Source organism: Podarcis filfolensis (assembly GCF_964270895.1).
Source record: "Podarcis filfolensis genome assembly, chromosome: 14".
NCBI classification, from domain to species: Eukaryota; Metazoa; Chordata; class Lepidosauria; order Squamata; family Lacertidae; genus Podarcis; species Podarcis filfolensis.
Genome location: NC_139616.1, coordinates 6,305,036 through 6,327,795, shown reverse-complemented (window position 1 = coordinate 6,327,795; position 22,760 = coordinate 6,305,036). Strand labels below are relative to the sequence as shown.

The window sequence follows — 22,760 nt, the reverse complement described above, 5'->3', positions numbered from 1 at the left end:
CAATCCATTTGACCACCACTTCTTCCCTCAGCTGCATTACTCGATTAAACAACAGGATTGAACCTCTTAATTCAATAATAACAAAAAACAGGAAGGGAATTCTGCAACAGAAAGTTCCTGCTTACCACGCAAAAGGAAGAATGCTTACTGCAGCAGTTCCAAAGCAGATAAGCCACCTTTCTCCCATGTTTGTTTCCCCAAGTTTGCTAAAGCCTCCAGCCTGTTCTCAGCCACCACTTGTACACTGGCCAAGTGGATCTCAGTTGAGGACAGGAGAGCCACTGGGTGCAAGCTTTTTTTTTAATGGCGCACCATTGGTTGTGGAGCAGGGCAGACCTCATGTGCCCTCGCGCAGGACTGTTCCAGTGAGTTCAGGGCTGCGTGGAATTGCACTCCAAAATTCCACAGCGAAATTCGCCTGGGTGCTCCCTGCAAAAACTCCAGTCTGCCAATATGCAGCCCCTGAAAAGGAGGCATTTATTTATTTTGCCCAACTGCAAAAACGTTCAAATATAGTTTGCTTTTTCCTTCGTTTCCCTCCCACCCAGAGAAAAGGCATCATCAGAGTATATAGATTGGTGGGGAGTAGAGAAAAGTCATGATAAATGCAGGCCAGAGTATTGATCATTTGCATACATTTCAACTGGGAAAATACTGGAATAGAGGCCAGAGCAGGAGCAGCATTTTCCAAGTGCTGGGCAGTTAGAAAATCCTTTCCACCCAGACTTGTTATCAGCGAGATCAAAAGCACTGCTGAAAAGCAAACATCTCCCTACTCCGACCATGAGACACCTGCCATTTGCAGTCCTGTAGGCAAAGTTAAATCATAGTGGCTTCAACCTCTGAAGTATAACTCCCGAAATAGATTGGTTGCTATAAATAAGAATGCCTGGGACAGGTTGATTGTAGCCAGGAGGAGCAGCTGCGCAGTTTATTTAAAGAGTTTTACCTCCCATGCTTTAGGTAGAAGAGAAACAAAAAACTTCCAGAACTAAAGTAGTTTAAAATATTTTTGCAGAAATCTTCAGGGTTGCTACTTTCCCCCCTGACAAAGCTCCTGCATGTTTGATTGCTAATAGGCCATCTCCACACTTGGAAACACTTCCCCAGCTGAATGAGTCCAAATGTATGAACAATACTAACGTATTACCCTTGATTGACATCATCATTCCATGTTGTGCCCTGTTGTCAATAATCCAGCAGCTGCTCATATGGTTATTTGTTTTAGCTTCATTATTGCACTAATGCTATTTTTCCTTATATGGGTAAATCCTCATCTCAATAAAAATGTTTTTAAAATTATCATGAATGCTATATCCACAGCCATAGTGACTACCTGCAGTCCTTTATAACCCCGTAAGTTGCCCATTGAACTTCAGCTATATGGCAGCTCATGCCTTCTATTAAGGCACAGAGAGAGCAGCCCAGGGCAAGGATGAGTGCAGTTCCCACATCCAGCTGGACTCAACAGGCATTCTGTTTTTTTAATCCAAGTGTTGCTCAACCAGCACTAACAGCCAACTCAAGGCCAACTCAGCTTGTGACCTGGACCCTAAAGGCTTCCTCAGAAGTAACTCTCAATGTATGATGGGGCTTTCATTCAGGTTAACGTGCACAGGATTGCAGCCTTTGCTAGCAATGAAGATGGTCAAGGCACTCTGGCAGAGATGTTGCTGCCTACAGGGTAAGCAGAGTTCATACAGCTGCCACTCCAGCAAGCACCCACTACAGTCAGGTAAACATCAAATCTAGCAGCTTGTGAATTAAACAGGATAAAATCTTTTCTTCCTGATTCTTCAGATTCACAACAATGATCAATTAAGATGTGACAAAAGGTATTGCAATGACTTCCTAATACAAGCAAGTATGTGATGCAGTGCTTCATGCACAAACAGAACACCTTCCATTCTCCTTTGTTACTTTGACATGACTTTATTAACATTCATTTTACAAGCACTTAATTCTGTCCGTCTTCAACTTTGTGAAAAGTGAATTGAAATATTAACAATTCCAGCAGTGAATTAAAATTCTGATATGGTGCCCTCACATTTTTCTTTTTTTATGATGAACATCCTGAAGAAAATACAAACATAGGATTGTCATTTTGGTAATGCAATCAAATGGGCACCCATTTCTCGGTATCGCACATTGAAACATTTAACCATTTAGATCGGACACAAATTCTGTGTGTGCCTTAAGGCATTTACACTGGTTGATGCACTTGCTATCATCTACTAGAACTCAGCTTGTAATGTAAGACCAGCTAACTATCCAGAGACATAAACATGGTTCCTATACGTCATAGAGTAGCTTAACACACACCATGATATGAAATCATTTGCATTACATAGTAATTAAATTTCTTACTAAAGCAGCCTTCCCCAACCTGGTACTCTCCAGACGTTCAACTGAACTACAACTCACATCAGCCAGCATGACCAGGCTTGAGGGATGATGGGGGGAACTGGAGTCCAGAAACATCTCGAGGGTCCCCGTTGTTGGGGAAGGCTGAACTAAAGGAATAATAATGGACAAAGTCTGGGCGTTTGTTTCCAATTTGAATTACATACATCAACTTTGCCGCACACCACAGTTCTACTGCACGTGTTATTTCAGACATGCTCTAATTTCGTTTTCATTTAAAGTTGTTGCAAAAATAAATGTCACCAATGTGGAACACATTTGAGATTGTATAAAAGTACTGAACTGATATCCCAAAAACAGGTATATGTAAGCAGTACATAAGGAAAGACTAGTTTTAATATGAAACTGTCATTAAGTCACATACAACATAAAAAACACATGATCAAACTACGTATAAAATGTCACATGTACTTTTACTAGCAAGCAAGGCTATTATTTATATATAAAGAGAGGGGTACATATATTTTAAACATGACGTGGTAGTGTTACTATTAGATTGAAATGACATGGGAAATAGTCAAAGTTCAAGACTACTGTTTTTTTAAAAATAAAAAATATCAAGCCAAAAACATTTATGAAATTATTTCCCCTTATAATTAAAAAATGTGAGAAATAATCCCACAAGTAATTACAATATTTTATTGCGGGGCTTTAAGATAATTAGCTGCATTGCTAAATGTAGTCTCATACACCCTAACCTAAGAGCTTGTGGGAGAGACTGAGCGCTTAGGACAAATTTCAGCCTTGGAGGAAAGCAGATCAAGTGATGGTCGTGGGCCTGCTGGGTTGGAGCCAGACCTCCATGTGCAACCCAAGCTGCCAGATGCTAGGTGTGTCTCCTCTCGGCCATGTGGTGACAACAATTAGTAGGCAGAATCCGTTTCTGTGTGAAGCCACACCTTACTGGATCTGGGCAACAGAATCCTAGCACTTGGAAGCCAGATTAACCCACATCATTCAAAGCCATCATTAGTCACAAGCAGAGAATAGGAGTCAAGAAGAGGGAGAGTTGTCTACTGAGATGCCTGCAAAACAGTCAGCCTGAGAGAGGCAGGAATGCTGGCACCTGGAGAGTTGGAATCCATTGCCATCTTAAGATATAGTCAAATTAGATATTTTAAAAGATAATTTAGAGGGTTCTTCAATTGACGTAAATTTAGTACAAAGAAGGATAGCTCGGTAAAGCATGAGACTCATAATCTCAGGGGTGTGGATTTGAGCCCCACGTTGGGCAAAAGATTCCTGCATGGCAGGGGGTTGGACTAGATGACCCTCATGGTCCCTTCCAACTCTACGATTCTAAGGAGCGAAATGACCACAGGGATAGGAAATTTATCTCCAAAAGACTTAGAGAGCTTAATCTATTTCACTTTGAAGAAAAGAGATGAAGAGGTGAGCCAGCTTATATATTCCTTTTGCATTAGGCAATGCCTTTAGGCAAATATGTCAACCGATGCTATGGAAATGTGTGGGTCAGAGAAAACACTAAGAAATATGGAACTTCTCTCTGTGGAATTAAGAGCATGAGAAGAATGGGATGCTGGATCAAACTGGTGACCCACCTAAGCCAGCATCTTGTTCTCAGTGGCCAACCGGATGCCAGTGTTTGATGCTTGCTGCTGTGGTATTCAAGTGACCAACTTGCACACGACTTAAGGATAAATCAACACTCTGCAAGAGGTGGGCTTCTTGGCTCTTGAACCCATTGGTCTCTCTTTAACCAAGAGCGGCTGACCTATGGCACTACAGATGTTATTGGCACCTCAGCAGCCTCAAGCAGCATTATGATGATGGGAGTTGGAGTCCAACAACATCTGAAGGGCCACAGGTTAGTTACCCCTACTTTAACCCAACTTAGACAGTTATAAATTTAGGACAGCTGATATTTAAGTATAAAATGTGCAACAGATATACAGGATAATCTTTTCTGACTTTGCTTTGGAAGCACAGAGTCCAACCCAGGGTTGCATTCCCTGCAATGGCACCCTGAAGGCTGTTTCTTTCCTTCTGGCTCCATTCATGTGCTTTGACAAAATATATCTGCAGTGCACCTGTCTTCTGCCTAAGTGAACACATTGTGGTTGACCCTCCAGAGGCAAAGCTGGTGGGAAAAAGCTGAACCAGATGGCCTACGCAGAAGGGACCTTTCTGATAAGACACTTCTCATCTGTCTTAAGCATCTTCAAACCTTTTTCTCTAGCTACTGTTGCCAGTATTATCCCCATTTTGCTGACCAGTAAACTTCCTCCAATGCACTGGAATTCTACCCCAGTGGAATCTGACCCCATCAGCTTATGGGTTGCCAAGTTACTCATTTGCCAGAGATTTCAGAGAGGTTTTAGAAGCTTTGGCTAATTAAAACACAGGAATTGGGAGAAGGGAGAGACATATGAGAGTGTGCTAGGCTCTACCCAAAATTCTAGATGAAGAAAACCTCAAAATCAGTACCTAGAACGAATTGTGATGCACAAGCCTTTACATATTTACTAATTTCCATACCCAGCCCACTGTTTAAGCCTGGATTTGTCTTTTGCAACAGTTGGGTACTATCACTCCAAATTGTTTGACACATGCTGGAAAAGAATGATTCAGTTGCTTCTTAAAGTACCACTGCAACTGAAGTACCACTGCAACTTGCACACTGGAAGGCTGCCTTGCAGAGATAGCCAGTTGCTGCTTTTCTCCAGAACCACAAAGCCTAGCATCTTGCTTTTTTACACAGAAACAAGAAGCCACGTCTCCAGGATTCCATGGCAGCAACCAAAAGTTGGAGCAGAAGTTATATATGTGCTCCTCTCTGGCTAAGCTGCATTTCTGCTTATTTCTAGATAAAATGAGATGTTCTGTTTTTTCCTGATACTGCAGAATGATTGCCACCTATAAGTAAGTATGAAGGCTTCCTGTTAGAAGCCTCCTGCTGTTGACTGCACCTGAGTTAAAAATTGATTGTACAAACATGTTGCTGAGGTGACAGCACCTAAATCTAACTGTGGCATTTGCTGCCATAAGATGTAGTGATGGACACTAAGTTGGACAGCTTTAAAAAGGCAAATTCCTGGAGGAGAATAAGATTACCAATGGCTGACATTTGGGACATTTATAACTTTTATTCTAGGGGCAGGTTGTGACGACCAATAAGTTCTGATGACCTTGTTATGCTCAGGTCCTGCTCACGGCTTTCCCAGAAGAGGCACCTGGTTGGCCATTGAAAGAACAGGATGCTGGACTGGATTGGCCTCCTTTGGTCTGACCCATCTGCAGGGCTCAGCTTACGTTCCCTACTGGTGTATAACATTCACTGCCTGAGTTGTGCACCCTCATTACCTTATGGCAAGGCTGCCCCTTCCAGCACACATGGGCAAAGCTGCCTAAAGAGCGATGGAGGCACTCCAGGGCTCTAGTTTTATGATGACACTGATTTACTCTTAGTTTGGGGTGATAAAAGCATGCTGGGCAAAAGCCACAAACGCAAACAACATTTTCAAGAGAAAGGCTCACAAAACGTGTTTCTTTACATTCTCATTCCACAACACCAATTACAACAGAAAGTTCATGTTGGGTGTGTGAGCACCTTGAAACAGCTCTAGAAGGGCTGCAAGACATCACATTGAGAGAAATGTGTTGTCCACAAAGGCTAGCCACCAGGCTACTCCTTGTTCCTGGCATGGCTACTTTCACCCAAGAGTCAAAAAATGAACCACAACGTCATGGGGAAACAAACCCAGAGGTCACAGAATAAGGCACATTGTTGACAAAGGAGATTCAAGTCTAGTTGTGGTCCCAGCTAAACCTTCTAAGCCTTGAGGTCTCCTGCTCTGATTCTAGAGTTAAAGGCCATCATTGAGACCACAGCTATTGCAAGCACCTCAAACACATAAGTATCTCAACTGCCCCAAATTTTCTTTACTCTACACATTTTTCCAACTGACAGGGCACATTCCAAAGAAAGAAGAGAAAAGCAGCCCTCCTCAAAACAGTCACATGGGCATTATGCACAAGAATGCACCTCTTTCACTCAAACTGGAACTTCCCAAGGGTCTATGCAGTACAAACAATATAATGATGAGACAAGCAAGAGAGCCCAGGTGCTCCTTTATGGCAATTACCAAGAGGATGCTCTTGAGAATGCAGCAGCAGCAGCAGCAATGGTAGTAGGTTACACATATTTTGCTGGAACCCTCCGGGGTGTGCTGGTGCATGGCCGCAAAAGAGAGAAAGTGCAAGCCCCTCTGACATCTCAACTTTGCCTTACGAAAGGGAAGACCATTCTTTAGTGGAGAGTCCGTGAAGAGGAATTTGGTTGGATAATTCAGAATCCCTACAAATGAGAGTGCAGAGTTGGCATTCAAACTCCCACAAGCTCTCACAGAGCTCATTTATATCACAGCTTACTCTGGAATAAAACTCCCTTGCCTTATTTCAAAATCTCATTAACAGGCCAGGCTAATGACAGCCCACCTAGGCCTCTCAGCCCCAGCAGGATAGGCTGGGAGAAAGGCCTCATGAGGAAGAAGAAGAAGAAGAGTTTGGATTTGATATCCCACCTTTCACTCCCCTTCAGGAGTCTCAAAGCGGCTAACATTCTCCTTTCCCTTCCTTCCCCACAACAAACACTCTGTGAGGTGAGTGGGGCTGAGAGACTTCAAAGAAGTGTGACTGGCCCAAGGTCACCCAGCAGCTGCATGTGGAGGAGTGGAGACTCGAACCCGGTTCTCCAGATTACGAGACTACCGCTCTTAACCACTACACCACACTGGCTCACAAAGAGGGGACTAGACTGAGGCACACACTGCCTCCTGTTGGTTACATGATCTCAAGAACCCAGGGCTGAAGAAGGAGGGAAGCTGTGCGGTTTACAGTCAAAATCACAAATGGCTGTTTTGCTAGACAAGCACAGAGAATTCTTGAATTTTCTAAAGAGAACCCTCTTGTGTGTGGTCACTTCCGTTGCCTCCTCTGGGAGGGAACTCTGTAACAAATGAGACAATCCTTTTTCTTTCCTTTTGCCTGTAAGGAGACTCTCTCTTTCCACTATGCCTCCAAGCTGACCAGATGCACATGCTTTCAGCCATGTTAGTTAAGACTACCAACTTTTATTTTACTGTAACTTAGAAGTATTTTCTGCACACTAAAAGGTAAAGGGACCCCTAACAGTTAAGTCCAGTTGCGAATGACTCTGGGGTTGCAGCGCTCATTTTGCTTTACAGGCCGAGGGAGCCAGCATTTGTCCGCTCCACAGTCAGTTTTGTGGTTGCTGCAGCCGTTCTTGGATTTAAGCTTCAGTTAAACTAAGTGTAGGCAAACTCGGCCCTTCAGATGTTTTGGGACTATAATAATAAATTATTATTATTATTATTATTATTATTATTATTATTATTATTATTATTATCCCGCCCTCCCCAGCCGAAGCCGGGCTCAGAGCGGCTAACAACAGTAAAATGATACAACATTCTAAAATCATTTCATTATAAAATCAATTCAAATCAGATTAATGGCAACCATTGGGCTGGAGTTTTGTGAGGATTGCCAAAGGAGGGCATCAGGCTGTGCCCTGGCCAAAGGCCTGGTGGAACAACTCTGTCTTGCAGGCCCTGCAGAAAGATGTCAAGTCCCACAGGGCCCTAGTCTCTTGTGACAGAGCGTTCCACCAGATCGGGGCCACATCCGAAAAAGCCCTGGCTCTGGTTGAGGCCAGCCTAACCTCTCTGTGGCCCGGGACCTCCAAGATGTTTTTGTTTGAAGACCATAAGGTCCTCTGTGGGACATACCAGGAGAGGTGGTCCCGTGGGTATGAGGGTCCTAGGCCGTATAGGGCTTTAAAGGTTAAAACCAGCACCTTAAACCTGATCCTGTACTCCACCAGGAGCCAGTGCTGCTGGTACAGCACCGGGTGAATGTGATCCCACAGTGAGGAGCCTGTAAGGAGTCTCACCGCGGCATTCTGCACCCACTGGAGTTTCTGGGTCAGTCTCAAGGGCAGCCCCACATAGAGCGAGTTACAATAATCCAGTCTGGAGGTGACCGTTGCGTGGATCACAGTGGCTAGCTCATTCCTAGCTAACAGGACCAGTGGTTAGTGATGATGGGAGTTGTTGTCCCAAAACATCTGGAGGGCCAATTTTGCCTATGCCTGGTTTAAACAGAGAAGTGTGGGTTGGGTACAGCCCACAGAGGACTGACTCTTCTCTAGATGGGCTACAAGGTTAAATTCATCTAATTCAAACATCAAAGGCCTTGGGGAATTGTAATTCAAACAAGGCATGCCAACAGAGCATGTACAGTTCTGCCCGCAGATATCCTTTGTGGGCCCCTCAGGCTGCCTGTGTGGAGTGTCTCCACCCCCATCGTTCAGCCCAGACACTGAGGTCCAGCTCCGAGGGCCTTCTGGCGGTTCCCTCACTGCGAGAAGCCAAGTTACAGGGAACCAGGTGGAGGGCCTTCTCAGTAGTGCACCCTTCCTGTGGAACGCCCTCCCATCAGATGTCAAGGAAATAAACAACTATCTGACTTTTAGAAGACATCTGAAAGCAACCTTGTTTAGGGAAGTTTTTAATGTTTGATCTTTTATCATGTTTTTAATATTCTGTTGGGAGGCACTCAGAATGGCTGGGGAAACCCAGCCAGATGGGTGGGGTACAAATTATTATTATTATTATTATTATTATTATTATTATTATTATTATTATTATTATTTTAATGAGAAAAAAATGAGGCTAAAACGCAGTATAATTTCCACCAACCATCCATAGCTGCAACAGCTGCTCATTCCTCCAGCATTATTCAGAAATTAATGTGCTCTGTAAACCTCACTTTAGAGGAGATCAGTGAAGCCGCAATGTGCTGGAAGAGCTTGGGGTTCCCACGGAAGTGAAAAAAGACTTTTTGTAATGGAGAAAAACTCTGACCTAAGGTCTTTTCCAGACAGGCTTTAGATATTAAAGAGTTGGGAAACCTGGGCTATTGTTTGTGCCCTGCACTCTGGTCTCTGCACCTGATCTATTGTATCAAATCCCCAAAGGCAGTTACACTGGGGCGAGTAGAGGAGAAAAATGCTGGGCGTGACCTTCCCTTCCCTGGAGGGAGACATTATACCCTCCAAAGACAAGCAGTTTTCAAGAACACAGCCAGAAGCAAAACAAAAACAGCAGCAGAGCTGAGAATCTCAACTAGAAGCAGCAGAGGAAGGAGCAAGCGATGGCAGTGGACATCTGAGCGAGCAGCCAGGGTCCCAGCGCAGACCCTGAACTGTATGGGAAAGCAAGCACTGCAAAGAGCAGCTGAGCGGACACAAAAACACACTACAGCAAAAGTTTCAAACAAAGCCAAATGTGCAAGCTAGCTGTGATTGAGGGCAGGAAAAAGGGAGACAGAGGCTGCCTATGTGCAACAGTAAATTCTGTACAGCAGGCACCAGAGTAAGTCCATGTGGAACCAAATGCACATTCCCAAGCCAAAGAAAAGTTAGCATGCTTAATAAGTCAAGTCCCTCTGAAGACAGTGGGACTTGAACAATTTACCATACTAGCAAATTTATCTGGATTACATTCATCACACAAAAAGGTCTAAAGAGCCCAGAACTCTAATCTAGCACCACAATGGAGTTCCAAGACAGCCGACACTGGGATGGCAGCATCACACTTCATGGTCTTGCAATGCCATTGCGGAGGACATGATGGGTCTTGGAAAGGGTGAGTGTGTATTAATATCACAGACATACAAACCTCAATCCCTTTTTGAAAAAAGGGAAGAAAAAAAACATTCAGGCCTGCTGAGCTTTTATGCACTTAGTCTTATTGATGCTCACTTGGCCAATGAAAACTACAAGAGTTCTTGCTGAGTAAATGTGTTTGGAAACAGGCTGCTAAAGACCATTAAAGAGATGCCCACTGAGTAAGTCTTCAGAATTCACTAAAAATGGACCTGTTCCTTATCTTCAAAGCTCACCAATATGTTCTGAAAGAGCAAGCTAAATCAAAATGTGAAAAGAAGGTTAATATGACTTGAGGTTTTCAGCTACTTATACAAATAGTTTGACATTCCTGGTGATCATTTTAAAATAAATATTGCTTGATCCTTCTCCCTGTGTCATGCCCTCAACCTTCAGAACTTAAGAAAGGCTCCCAAACAGAGGACAGAATTAACTCCCATGTACTCAAAAGATAAATCAGTATATGGTTCCTCCAACACTGCCAAGTAGAATAGCCCTGGGCAAAGTGATCCACAAAGGCAGATGTTTACATACCCCCAAACTTTCCATGTGAGTAAAGCCATATTGGCACTTAATCTTCAGTTGAGCATTTGCTAAAAGTTCTCCTGGTAAAATCTTAATGCACTTGGGCAGAAAGTGAAGACCAATTGCTGAAAAGAAAGCAAACAAAGCCCACCCATGACTGATAAAGGAAACACCGTACAAATGGCAGCCAGTTGAGTATCTGAAGGAACCAGGGTGGGCATCACGCATCAGCATTCAACACTAGTGGCCCAGCTGTTTCTCTGGTGCGCATCAGCTGAACATCCTTGTCCGCCATGCAGGTGTCACAGCCCCACACTGCCGATGCTTCTGCAGTGAGCAGTCCATAGGCAGATTCCGTCATGCCTGTGCAGATCCGATGAAACCATTTTTGACAAGAAGCTTCACACAAGATGGCATCCTGGTCATCGTTCACTTCGTGGGTACAAATCCCACAAGGATAGACTGGCTCAGAGGCGGCGTGACCATGCTGACCAGGGTGTAGGGGCATTTTGCTGCCCTTCTCAGAGCTGCCTCCTTCAGCTGGACCTCGGCTGGGGAGCCGGGGCTTGTTCTGAGCCCCATTCGCATGATTGCTGTTCAGATTTTCAACATTTTTAGAAGGGATGCTCTCCTGGTTTGCTGGGTTATTTCGATTCACAGTCTTTATATCTGTGTTTCCTGAGTTGGCAGTGTCCTCTGGGCCGTGCAGATGATGTTGTGGTGGGGGGTGGTTGTGCTTATTTGCACCTTGCTTTTGCAAAGGCTTTGCCTGGTTGTAATTGTTTGGCGAGGGAAAGAAAGAATGGTTTGACTCCATCTGGGAATTGTTGAAATTGGGGTTGCCGCCAGGTCCAAAGTGCAATGGCATGTCATGGGGTGACATCTGTGTTGTGTTCTGTGAAGGAATGTGACCAAAATTCTCACCAGGGTTCGGCCTGAAGTGTTGGCCGGACATGCCAACATTCTGATTCATGTTACTGTTATAGGATGGCTGGTTTCCAAAAGACACATTTTCATGTGGCCCAAAGTTAATCGGTTGAGGCCGGTTGTAGACCATTCCCACTGGGTTCTGGGGAAATGGGTGTGGCTGGTTTCTAAGTGGGTAAGTAGCACCGTATGGTGAGGACATCCTGGGAAGCATCTGCGGTGGCATCCTGAACGTGTTGTAGCCTCCAAAGCCGGGGTAGCTGGCATTGGCAAAATATGGGTTCCCCAATGGCAACGGCTTGTAAGAAAGATTGTTGTAGTTGTCATCAAACGGATTTGCAGCTACAAGGTGATCAGAGCTGGGATTTGGTGGAGGCGCATATTCAGATGGTGGAGGAAAGGATGACCCCTGGAAATGTTAAATCAGAAATCAAGATCACTTGGAATTCCAACAGAAGAAAAGGCCAAACCTGAGGATCCGCTCATCTCATGAAATGAAACATCTGTGTCTGTTACAAAGGTGGGTTGCTGGCCTCAGAATCCATTTAGGATTCCTCCACTGCAAAAGCATTAGTCTTTCCATTCTTCATAGTATGCCCACTCCTGCAGCTGCTGCCTGCACAAACTCCCTGTCAAGAGGACCATAGTACTCACACACAAGGCCAGTCACATATTGGACATCACCTCAAACCACCTTTTGGTCCCTTGGTTCAACTTGCAGCCAATACATTTTTGCAAGTTGACTAGGTGTTAAATACAATTATCACAACTAGAGAGAGATCTGTTAGACTGTAATGTTAAAGTGATGTCTAAAATGTATAATAATACACTGGACAATAGATATTGGTCATAACATAGAAATGGAAGCATGGGAACAACTGTGGAATACAGATATAAAATTTACAGCATGCTATGGTATAAGAGAAAATTATATGAAAATGTTATATAGATGGTATTTAACACTTAGCTGACTTGCAAAAATGTATAAATCAAAAGTGAATTAAGCGTTGGAAATGTAAAGAGAAAGAATATACATTTTTTCACATGTGGTGGTCTTGTAATAAGGTTAAAGCTTACTGGGAAAGCGTTTTTCTTGGGAGTTATAGGATCAGAACTACCTACACAGTATAGAAATTTATTTATGTACGCAACTACAGCTGCAAGAATGTTATTTGCCCCAAAATGGGAAGAAGATGTCCTGATGAAAGAAGAATGGATACTGAAACTAATGGACTATGTAGAAATAGTGAAGCTTATGCAGACACTAAACTTTTTATAAAGGAATGGAAATGGTTTGTTGAATATTTACAAATAAACTGTAAACAGATTAAGACATTGGCAGGATTATTGTAAAAACCTGCAGTTTCAAAAATATATATGAAAGCAGATGATGAATGTGAAAATAAATATAAGGAACCACAGATAGGAGGGGGAAGGAAGTCAAGGTTAGAAATGTTAGAATTATTGTTGAACTATTGTTGTAATGTATATAAATGGAAATTATATTTAAAAAAAAAATAAGGAAAGAGATAGGAACTCCCACAGGGGAAGAGTCAGGCCAGTTTAGATGTTCCTACCAAAGGGAGGAGGCAGCTTACCTGAACATTCGACTTGCGCTTTTTCTTATCTGGACTGCCAAGCTGCACACCTGGGCCTCCTAACCCATCCAATCCACCGTCACCACCTGTAAGATTTCAAAAGTATACCGTTCTGTAGTTAACTTTATGACAAAATAATGGATTGTGCACGCAAGTCGAGCTGTTCAATATGTGTCTATGTAACATGCATTTACTTAGCATTGCTGTCCAGAGAAATGGCAGTACAGAGAATTTCTGCAATCAGACTAAGATACAGTACTTCACATAACTTAAAATATGTTACTAGTAACCAGTCTTTTCTTTCACAGGTGAACATCAACTGTGTCTTCTCCTATGGATTGAAACATACCTCTCTCTCACTTATATGGGTGCTGTGTTCTGTTCTGGGTAGATTCTAGCCAACTACATGCCTTCAGAATTATATGTCATTGCTTGGTTAAGCTACTGGGAGGATGTACAAAAATACAGCAATACCTTGGTTTACAACCATAATCCGTTCCGGAGGTCCGGTTGTAAACCAAAACAGGTTGTAACCCAAGGCGCGCTTTCGCCAATGGGGCCTACAAAAAAAATGGGTTGTAATCCAAAAAAATGGGTTGTAATCCAAAAAAACTGACACACACTTCAGGATTTGACGTGGTTGTAATCCAAAATGGTTGCAAAACAAGATACCACTGTACGTGAATATGTAGCACAGTGAGAGATTGGAAACAAACAAGACTTGGAACTTTGCAATTGAGACACAGCTCTCTAAGGTGAAGGAAACACTCCAAAAATGACTGTTCTCTTTGGTACTCTGAGAATCCTGTGGCCCCAAGTTAAATTAAGGCTTCAGCAAGTGATGACAATTAGTGATCTCAATTAGTGATGACAATTAGTGATTAGGGAGCTTTAAGACCTACAATAAAGCTCAAACAACTAAGTTCTAAAAGCCCAACTAAGTTCCAAAAGCTCAGCTAACCCAGGACACAGCCAATACAGAGAAAAGGAAAGGTGGAACAGAGTGTGGTTTTTTGCATATATATTTCTATTCGGAGGGACACTTAATGGCAGGAAAATGTTAATGAGCTATTTTAGCCATCTGTATGAGGGCTCATTGAAAGCTCAGGCCTATTGCACTAAAAGCTTCACACTGCTTGTGCTTGTCTGGTCATCAGTTTAAATCTACAAGACTGTAGCAAAGGATTTTTTTCTTATCAGAGGCATCCTTCATAATTAACGCAATTGATGATCCTTGCAGCATCAGCTCCGACTTTCTCTGTCAAGCAGTTCAACACATACCAAACTTCCACTTCTGTGATAACCATGTTTAGGACTGTAAGCTTGCTGTACCCTCCGCCAGGAGGACACATTCAAAAGCTTTCCTTTGTATTGCACTTTTTGCAGAAGGTGGGGAAGTGTTGCATTCTGAGAAACCAGGTATAACCTAAAAATGCTGAAGTGGGTAACTTGGTCTTATCTGATGTGGACAGCTGTGACAGGCAGCCAGAGCGTGGCTGGTGGAATCACAGGGGCATCCTGTCTCTCTCAGCATCTGGGCCATGATGTCCCCATGCTTACTTGCCCACAGATGCACCAAAGTGGATGAAAAGCATCCGTTTTCTCTGCCGTTTAGAAGACAGACGGCAACTAACATGGTCCAGTGTTAAATTTGTATAAAAGCAGCATTCATTAGCTGAAGAAGGTGCAGCCCATCAACGGTGTCTCCGAAAAATCTTACACATCACTTGGGAAGACAGGTGAACTAATATCAGATGAAGCAAGGATCACCAGTGTTGAAGCAATGATTCTTCAACATCAACTTCGTTGGACTAGTCATGTTGTGCGGATGCCTGATTATCGTCTTCCAAAGCAACTACTCTATTCCGAACTTAAAAATGGAAAGTGTAATGCTGGTGGTCAACAAAAGGGGTTTAAAGACTGTCTCAAGGCAAATCTAAAAAAAATGTAGTATAAACTGGGAGCGCTCCAGTTGGAGAACAGCCTTTACCAAAGGTGTAGTGGACTTTGAAGACACTGGAACTCAGAACACAAGGGAGAAATGTGCTAAGAGGAAGGCATGCTTGGCAAATCCACACCGTGATCAACTTCCGCCGGGAACCAAATTCCCCACTGTGGAAGGACGTGTGGGTCCAGAATTGGAAGACAATCTTACTCGGCTACGAGTGATCGCCAAAGAAAAGAAGGATGAAGAAGACTGGAATGCAACTGAGACAAGTCATTCCCTTTTCATTCCAAAAATTCAGCATAGTAAGTGCCTTAAGATGTTTTGTCTTTAGCAAGGTAGTTCGAAGCTTTGCAAAAAAACCACCCCAGCAGTCCCTGCTGCCTGTGTGCCGAGCTCCCGACCCTTCTCCATTCAAGGTGCCTCAGGAATGCTCCCGGGCTGGCTGGACGGTCGTCGGAATCGGACCGCGTGCCGATCTGTGTTCTCCCTCTCTCTCAGCGCCCTTCCCTGGAAGATGACCCTTGAGGCCTACGAGTGAATGGGTGCATCTCCCAAGAAGGACGGGGCCCTTTCTCAGCCACACGGCAAACAATTAACCCCGACCCAGCAACCTCGGGGCCCCGCCGCCCCCGCCATCCCGCTTTGTCCTCCCCCTGCCGCCCAGGCACCAGCCCCGCAGAGAACCCTTGGGGAGGGAAGGCCCCCCTCCTCCCGCAGAAGCCACGGCGGGCTCGAGAGCCGGGAGGCGGCCGGAGAGGGGCTCGCCGAGGGACCGGGAGGTTTCCCTGGCCCGGCCGGAGGGAAAAGAGGCCGCCCCGCTCTCCCGGCGGCGGCGGCCAGGCGAGGCGAGGGCGCCGCCACCTCCGGGCCGGGGCCTCGCGCGGCCGCTCCTTCCCACCTCGGGGCCTCTTGAGCGCCGCGGCGGGGTCCTTCTCGTGTTCCGCGGACATCACCGGCGAAGCATCGCTCCAGGCCCCGCCAGGCAGCAGCAGCAGCAGGAGCGGCGGCGGCGGCGGCGAGAGGGCCCGGCGTGGGGCGGCAGCGGGGAGCGGGAGCCGCAGCAGCCGCCGCCCTTGCGTGGAGACCCCCGGCGGGGGAGAAGGGAGGGAGCTCGGCCGGGCAGCTCCGCCCGCGGCCTGGCTGGGCCCGGAGGGGCCGCCGCGACGCCCTCCGCAGGAAGGAGGCGGCAGAGGCGGCCGCGCTACCGGCCCATCCCGGGACTCCACGTGTCGCCCAGAGGCGTGTGCACGCCGCCCGCTGCTCCTTCGGCTCTGGAGGAGGCAGGTTTCCCCGCCCGGGGATTCGAGCAGCGGCTTCTTGCAAGCTCCTCGGGGCAGGGGCTCGGCCTCTGGCGCTCTGCGGGAATCGCTGGAGGAGGAACGGAGGGGTCGGCCCCAGGACTTGGCACCGGAGGAAACGTGTCCGAAGGGCCGAGGTGTGCGACCACCGGCCCCAACCTCAAATCCTGCCAAGCTGCTGCCCGCCCTTGTCTTCCAGGAGAGCCTGAGCTCCGTGGGGGGCGCCCGCTTCCTCTGTCCCTCCCGAGAATGCTGCTCAAGTCACTTGCTAGTTCCAAGAGGTTGGAAACACTTTGTTAAAAAAGGAACGTGCATATCTCCCTGAACTACAAGGGTTTTATGTCCCTGAACACCAAAATAAGATTTGGGCGTGTTCTATAATTAATTGTCACTTTAGCAGCGCTGGGAGACAAGTGTAAAGTAGAGGCACTTGGGCTGACTGGAGATGCAGTAGTTGAGCCAGACTGAATAGATCTCCATGATCCCAGGATTCAACTCTCTGAGTCCAGTGAGAATTTCCTTCATTCAAATTGGCCATGCTTGTGAAACACTCGTAAATGTGTGATGACATTACAGTATTGTACACAAACCTTAAAAAAGAAGGAACTGCCACCACAAAATATGCTTTGGGCCACCACAAATCTTATGCCCACCCATTCAGGGGTGTGACTTCTGCAAGCTGACATGGGATCCCACCTGGTCCAGAGCTTCATCTGGGTCTATGGCATAGAGAAGGGCATCTGTACATGCTAACAATAGCTGAAATACATACATAAGTATATAAAAAAGCAACTGGGTCCCACCCCAAATTATGCTTTGGGCCATCATACGTCATAAACCCATGTATCCAGGAGGGTGCCCTCTACAAGGGGGCATTGGATTCTGCCCAGCCCAGAGCTTTCTGTGGGCACATAGTACAATCAAGCATGTTTATGCATAGCCGAAATACGTTTTAAAAATTAAGTAATGGGGGATGGGCACTGCAAAATGCTTTGGGCCACCCGCAAATCATGCATCGAGGAGACTGTCCTTTACAAAATGGCACTGGATACTGCCTGGCTGACATCTCCCAGTCCAATCAGTTTCAGAATTGCTTTTGAAGCTTTTCTCCAGAAAGGTATAAAAACTGAGCTCTTGATCCCACCACAGCCTGTTCTGGTTTGCTGGGTTCCACTTGCTGCCTACAGTCATTTTTTCACTACTGCCTCCAAGATCTTCCTCTGCTTTTCCTTTGCTTTCGACTGCTCCTCTGGGTCCCTGCTTGCTGCAGCTGCTTCAAAAGCCCTTTTCAGGACTCCACTACATTCCTGTTCCTGAAGCCAGGATCCTGGCCCCAGCTGCTCAGACCAGGGCTCCTGCCTACCTGTCCAGCAGTTTCCTACCAAACCCAGGAGCTTCAGTGTGCCTTAGTTCTCCTTCCTCAGAAATGCTTGCTAAGACAGGCAATGTAGATTTTGCTACCTGACCTGTCTTTAGGAGATCCTTCACCTACAAACGGTAACCTCTACATCTGACACCCTCTTCCCTGCAATGCAGTTGTGCATTGTATTTTTTGTTTCCTCGGGGTGTGTGACTGACCATGTTTTAGAAACCTCCCTGCCCAGCTGCGCGTGACTCAGGCTTAGTCTGAGCCCAGGGACGAAGAACATGGTTCCCTCTGATTCAGATCAGCAGGAGGAGACGCACTTGAGGAATCAGAGATGGGGAAAGGCTGTGCAGCAGAGCCTGTCTTGTGAAGCCCCTTGCCTCTGCCTCCAGACCTGATGAGGCAGCAGGAAACCCTTCCCAGACTCTGGAGGATGAAGGAGACTCAGGCTCAGAGGCCAATCCTGTTGTGACAGAGCATGAGAGCTCAGAGGAGGAGGAGAATAGCCAGGAATGCTATTCTAGGACAGGGATTCTTGAGAGCAGCTGATCCTCTCAACCTCTGCTTAAAGGCTTGGTGGCTAGACAGGGAAACTTGTTGGAACAACCTTGCAGCTCCCAAACTCTTGCTACTCATGTGAAGCCTCATCTGCACCATATATGTGAAGCACTATTATGCCACTTGAACTTCCTTCAAAGAACTGCAGTTTGTTACAGGTGCTGAGCGTTATTGGGAAACCTAAAATTCCCAGAGCTCCTTGGGAAGATGGGCTGTTAAACCACTCTGAGCATCGTAGCCATGTGAGGAGAATAGGAGTCTCCTGACAACTTTTGGCCTAAATACCATACTATTTCTCTCATGATACTTTGGGGGAAGCCATGGCTAATAGTGCTTTAAATGTATGGTACGGATGTAGCCTGGGACTCTTGAACCTTTGTTCAACTGGGTTTATTATGGCTGCTCCTCTGTCTTGTAACAGCACCTGGACCGGATTGTGCTCCTCCCTAGCCTCCCGAGTTTGTACAATTTGACTGCCATAATAAAAGTTTTCTTCTTTATTTACAAGGAAACACCTTTTTTGGTCTTGGGAGGGAGCCAGTGGGCCATCCTAAGTAGCACTGAGCACCTACTCCATCTCCTGGTGGCTTGGTGTTGGTTTAGTCATGATTAGAATTAATGAGCTAACTTCCTCAAACCATATTGTTACTAAGTTATCCCCATTATTGCTTTCATAGGTACGCATTGTTGCAGAACTAACCCCTGCTCGAGTGTTGGATTTGTATACCTGTATTTTGATTGCTTTTTGTGTGTGCAATAAACACTCCTGTTTTAAGACCTGTGCAAGTTAATGGGTAAATCTGCCAAAGCACACTGTTGTTGCTCTCCAAAAGATCCTAATTCACGACGGTCCTAGAACATGTTTGTGAAGCTCCTGTCCCCTGCATTCTAATACAGTGGTACCTTGGTTCTCAAACGCCTTGGTACTGAAATGCCTTGGTTCTCAAACACCAAATACCCGGAGGTGTGCCACTTTTTGAACGTTTTTCGGAAGCCAAACATCCGATGCGCCTGTCAGCTATTGTTTCTGGGGCACCTGCACCAATCAGAAGCTGCACCATGGTTTTCGAACATTTTGGAAGTCAAATGGACTTCCAGAACGGATTAAGTTTGGGCTTTTGTTTTTGTTATTTATTCTGCATTTTTGTTTTTGAGGCTTTTTTAGTTAATTTGTTTTTGTGACTGTGCGGAACCCAGTTCTGCTACTGATTGTTTGATTGTGTGACTCTGGAAATGGATAAAAGCCCCCCATTCAAACAATGACTATCATCAGTGCAAGTAAGAAAAAAAATGTAATTTTAATTTTTATCATCTACAATACTGTTTTGATGATTGCTTTCAATTTATGTATGGATCAATACAGTGGTACCTCGGGTTAAGTACTTAATTCATTCTGGGGGTCTGTTCTTAACCTGAAACTGTGATGGCCTGGGAATCCGATTCAGAGGCTGAACCGGAGGAATCCCAGCCTGCACAGGAGTCCCCGCCTCCAGGGCCGGCTGAACTGGGGTAGGGCCTTGATTCTGAAGCGCCTGCACCTGTGCCGGATCCTCAGGAGCAGGCACCAGGTGAATCCACTCTGGCTCCGGAGGTGTTTGAGGACCCATTGCCTACAGGTGCGCCTCTCCCAGCCCTGTCAGGGGAAGGTGAGTCTCCCCCTGGGTCCATTAACCCTCCAGCCTCTCCTGAGCTGCAGAGGCTCAGGGCAGAGAGGCGGAGGGAACTGGTTTCTCCCAGGAGGAGTGCTCGCCTTAAGGCCAGGAGAGGCGGGTCTCTTGGGGGCCGGGACCGCCCCTGGCCTCAGAGAAGATAAAGGCCAGTCAGCCCGGTCCCAGGTTGCAGCCAGCACCCAGTCCTGTTCCTCCAGAGTTCCTCTCCTTGCCCGGCTCCTCGCTTTGGACCCCGCTTCGCCCGTGGAGGACTGTCTGCTGACCCTCGACTCAGGTCCTGGACCTCACCCCATGGTAACCTCCCCCTCCCCCCTGGGACCAGCACAGAAACTGTTCTCAACCTGAAGCACCACTTTAGCTAATGGGGTCTCCTGCTGCCGCTGCGCCACCGGAGCACAATTTCTGTTCCCATCCTGAAGCAAAGTTCTTAACCCGAGGTAATATTTCTGGGTTAGCGGAGTCTGTAACCTGAAGGGTATGTAACCTGAGGTGCCACCGTATACAGAAGCACAAACACAGCCCCATACCCCAAATGAAAGCGCTACAGAAAAATGGCAGTTGCCCTTTGAATTTTAAATCCCCTTAGGAAACAGCAGCCCCTATAGGAAAAACAGTGTAAGTAGCAGGCGAACTTGTCCACACCTCAGCCCTTTTGCAGAGCCCGGCCTGCTACAGCAGGGGGCAAAGCAGAGACACACACCTTGTGGAAGTTGTTATTATTAAATGTATTTATTAAAGGTATATACTGCCCTTAATCCACAGATCACAGGGCATTGATGACATAAAAATGCAACATAAAAGCACAAAATACATGAGAACAGCAAGAACAAAAAGTAAATCAATAATCCACCCCCATATAATAATGTTATTAATTAAGGCCTATAAACTTTTATGACTAAAAACACTATAAATGTTCGAATAAAATGTTTTTAGAACAAAATACCTAAAGAAGGTTATCTACCCATAAATATAGGACTATGTGAACATATAGGACTTGTGTCTCTACTGTGGAGGCCGGGGACGTATGGCAGCCACATGACGGTCAAAGAGGGGGTCTTGCTGTAACAAGAGAATCCACTGCTGGCTGATTTTGACACCTTCAGCCAACAGCTCCAAGCCATGTACACAGATGGCCAACCGCTGATCCGGGAGCTGAAGCAGGGGAATCGGTTGGTGGGGAAGTATGCCAGTGAATTTCAGCTGCTGGCATAGGAATTGGCCTGGAATCAGGCAGCTCTAGTGGACCAGTTTCAAGAAGGGCTTTCAGACCCGGTTCTAAACAAACTAGCCCACACAGAGTGCACGGCGGACCTGCAAAACCTGATTCACCTGTGCCTCAGGATTGATGGATGCCTACAACAGTGCAAAGCCCGGGGCAGGACCCATCTGGTGGCACTTTCTCCAGGGGGTTCTGTGCCCCAACGCGCTCTGAAAGCGCCTCTTGCTGAGGAGCCACTGCAAATAGGGGGAAATCGCCCTCATCTTACACCGGCTGAGAATGAAAGGAGACGCAGAGAGGGACTGTGTCTCTACTGGAGTCTGGGGACATATGGCAGCCACATGCCCATCAAAGAGGGAGTTTGCTCCCTGCCGGGGAAGCGGAATCCCCCTGGCTTAGGTGGGCTAAGCCGGGGTCTGGACTTACTTCTAGTATGCCTCGCCCCACACCCTCCAAGCACCTGGTGGTGTCTGTTGCCCTGGCAGCTCCAGGGAGACCAGCCCTGCAGACCTGGGCCATGATAGATTCAGAAGCTATGGCCAACTTCATGGGCATGGACTTTGCTACCCAGCAGGGAATCCCCAGAGATCCCACCCAACCACCTCTTGTGGTAGAAACAATTGATGGCTGGCTTTTGGCCCTGGGACTTGGGCAGCAGACAAGCTGCGGTTGCAGGTGGGGACTCATAGTGAGGAGGCGGAGTTCTATTTGGCTTCTGCACTCCATTTCCCCTTTGTGTTGGGCCTGCAGTGGTTGGAGGCCCATGATCCACACATCAGTTGGTCCCAGAGGACAATCAGCTTTGGTGTCCTGGGCTGCGTGGGCCATGTCTGTTTGGCACCAGCAATCCTGGCAGCAGGAATGGAGAAGGATGGGCTTGCTGACCTGCCAGCCAAGTATGCCAAGTATGCTGATGTGTTCAGTAAAACAGAAGCAGACCTCTTGCAACCTCATTGACCCTACGACTGTCCTATCAATCTGGTTCCTGGGTCTCAAATTCAAGAAGTCTGTATCTACCTTTTGTCGGAACCTGAATGGACTGCGTTATGCAAGTTCATCACCAAGAACCTGCAGAGATGTTTTATATAACCCTCTTCCTCACCAGCTGCTGCTTCTGTACTATTTGTGAAGAGGTTGGGGGAGTTGTGGCTTTGCAATGACAACTGGCAGTTGTCTCGCTAGATAGTGAAATTCATGTTAAATTGCTGTTTTAGGAGTTGTTTTTAAAAGTCTGGAATGGATTAATCCATTTTGCATTACTTTCTATGGGAAAGTGCACCTTGGTTTTGGAACGGACTTCTGGAACGGCTTAAGTTTGAGAACGAAGGTACCACTGTAGTTCTAGTGGTAGAATGCAGACAGGCATGTGTTGGGATGTTCAGAGACGCATTAGCACATCTGTAGTTCTGGCAAAATTTGGTGCAGTGCTGTGTTTTTCCATTTCTGTCTTAGTGTGGTGACACACCACATAGTGTGTGGGTGTTGGAAAGAGGACTGAATGCTTCATTTTGAGATGTTT

The 22,760-nt window shown here is 46.2% G+C and overlaps 1 protein-coding gene and 1 long non-coding RNA gene across 6 annotated transcripts; one reads left to right on the top strand and one right to left on the bottom strand.

The window, feature by feature from the left end:
• Nucleotides 1-1,912: 1,912 nt before the first annotated feature.
• Nucleotides 1,913-16,224, bottom strand: PYGO1 (pygopus family PHD finger 1). Of its 5 annotated transcripts, none has more exons than XM_083586851.1 (5): nucleotides 16,029-16,224; nucleotides 13,183-13,268; nucleotides 7,172-11,993; nucleotides 2,425-6,910; nucleotides 1,913-2,073 (listed from the first exon to the last, which is right to left on the bottom strand). In XM_083586851.1, the coding sequence occupies exons 1-3, from the start codon at nucleotides 16,078-16,080 to the stop codon at nucleotides 10,878-10,880; spliced, it is 1,254 nt and encodes a 417-aa protein (XP_083442977.1). In that variant the 5' UTR covers nucleotides 16,081-16,224; the 3' UTR covers nucleotides 1,913-2,073; nucleotides 2,425-6,910; nucleotides 7,172-10,877. The 5 variants fall into 5 exon arrangements, with proteins under 5 accessions (XP_083442977.1, XP_083442976.1, XP_083442975.1 ...); XM_083586850.1 differs by having other exon boundaries at nucleotides 1,913-6,910; nucleotides 7,172-9,273; nucleotides 9,330-11,993; XM_083586849.1 differs by having other exon boundaries at nucleotides 1,913-6,923; nucleotides 7,174-11,993.
• A 462-nt stretch (nucleotides 16,225-16,686) lies between these two features.
• LOC310749824 lies at nucleotides 16,687-19,127 on the top strand. The gene is made up of 2 exons (XR_014541823.1): nucleotides 16,687-17,925; nucleotides 19,030-19,127. It is a non-coding gene; the product is annotated as an uncharacterized lncRNA (long non-coding RNA).
• Nucleotides 19,128-22,760: the final 3,633 nt, after the last annotated feature.

Coding starts and splice junctions, on each gene's coding strand:
- PYGO1 (XM_083586851.1), bottom strand. CDS start 16,080: ATGTCCGCGGAACACGAGAAGGACCCCGCCGCGGCGCTCAAGAGGCCC. Junction 13,269..16,028: donor GGCGCTCAAGAGGCCCCGAG/GTGGGAAGGAGC, acceptor GAAATCTTACAG/GTGGTGACGGTGGATTGGAT. Junction 11,994..13,182: donor AGCGCAAGTCGAATGTTCAG/GTAAGCTGCCTC, acceptor TAACATTTCCAG/GGGTCATCCTTTCCTCCACC.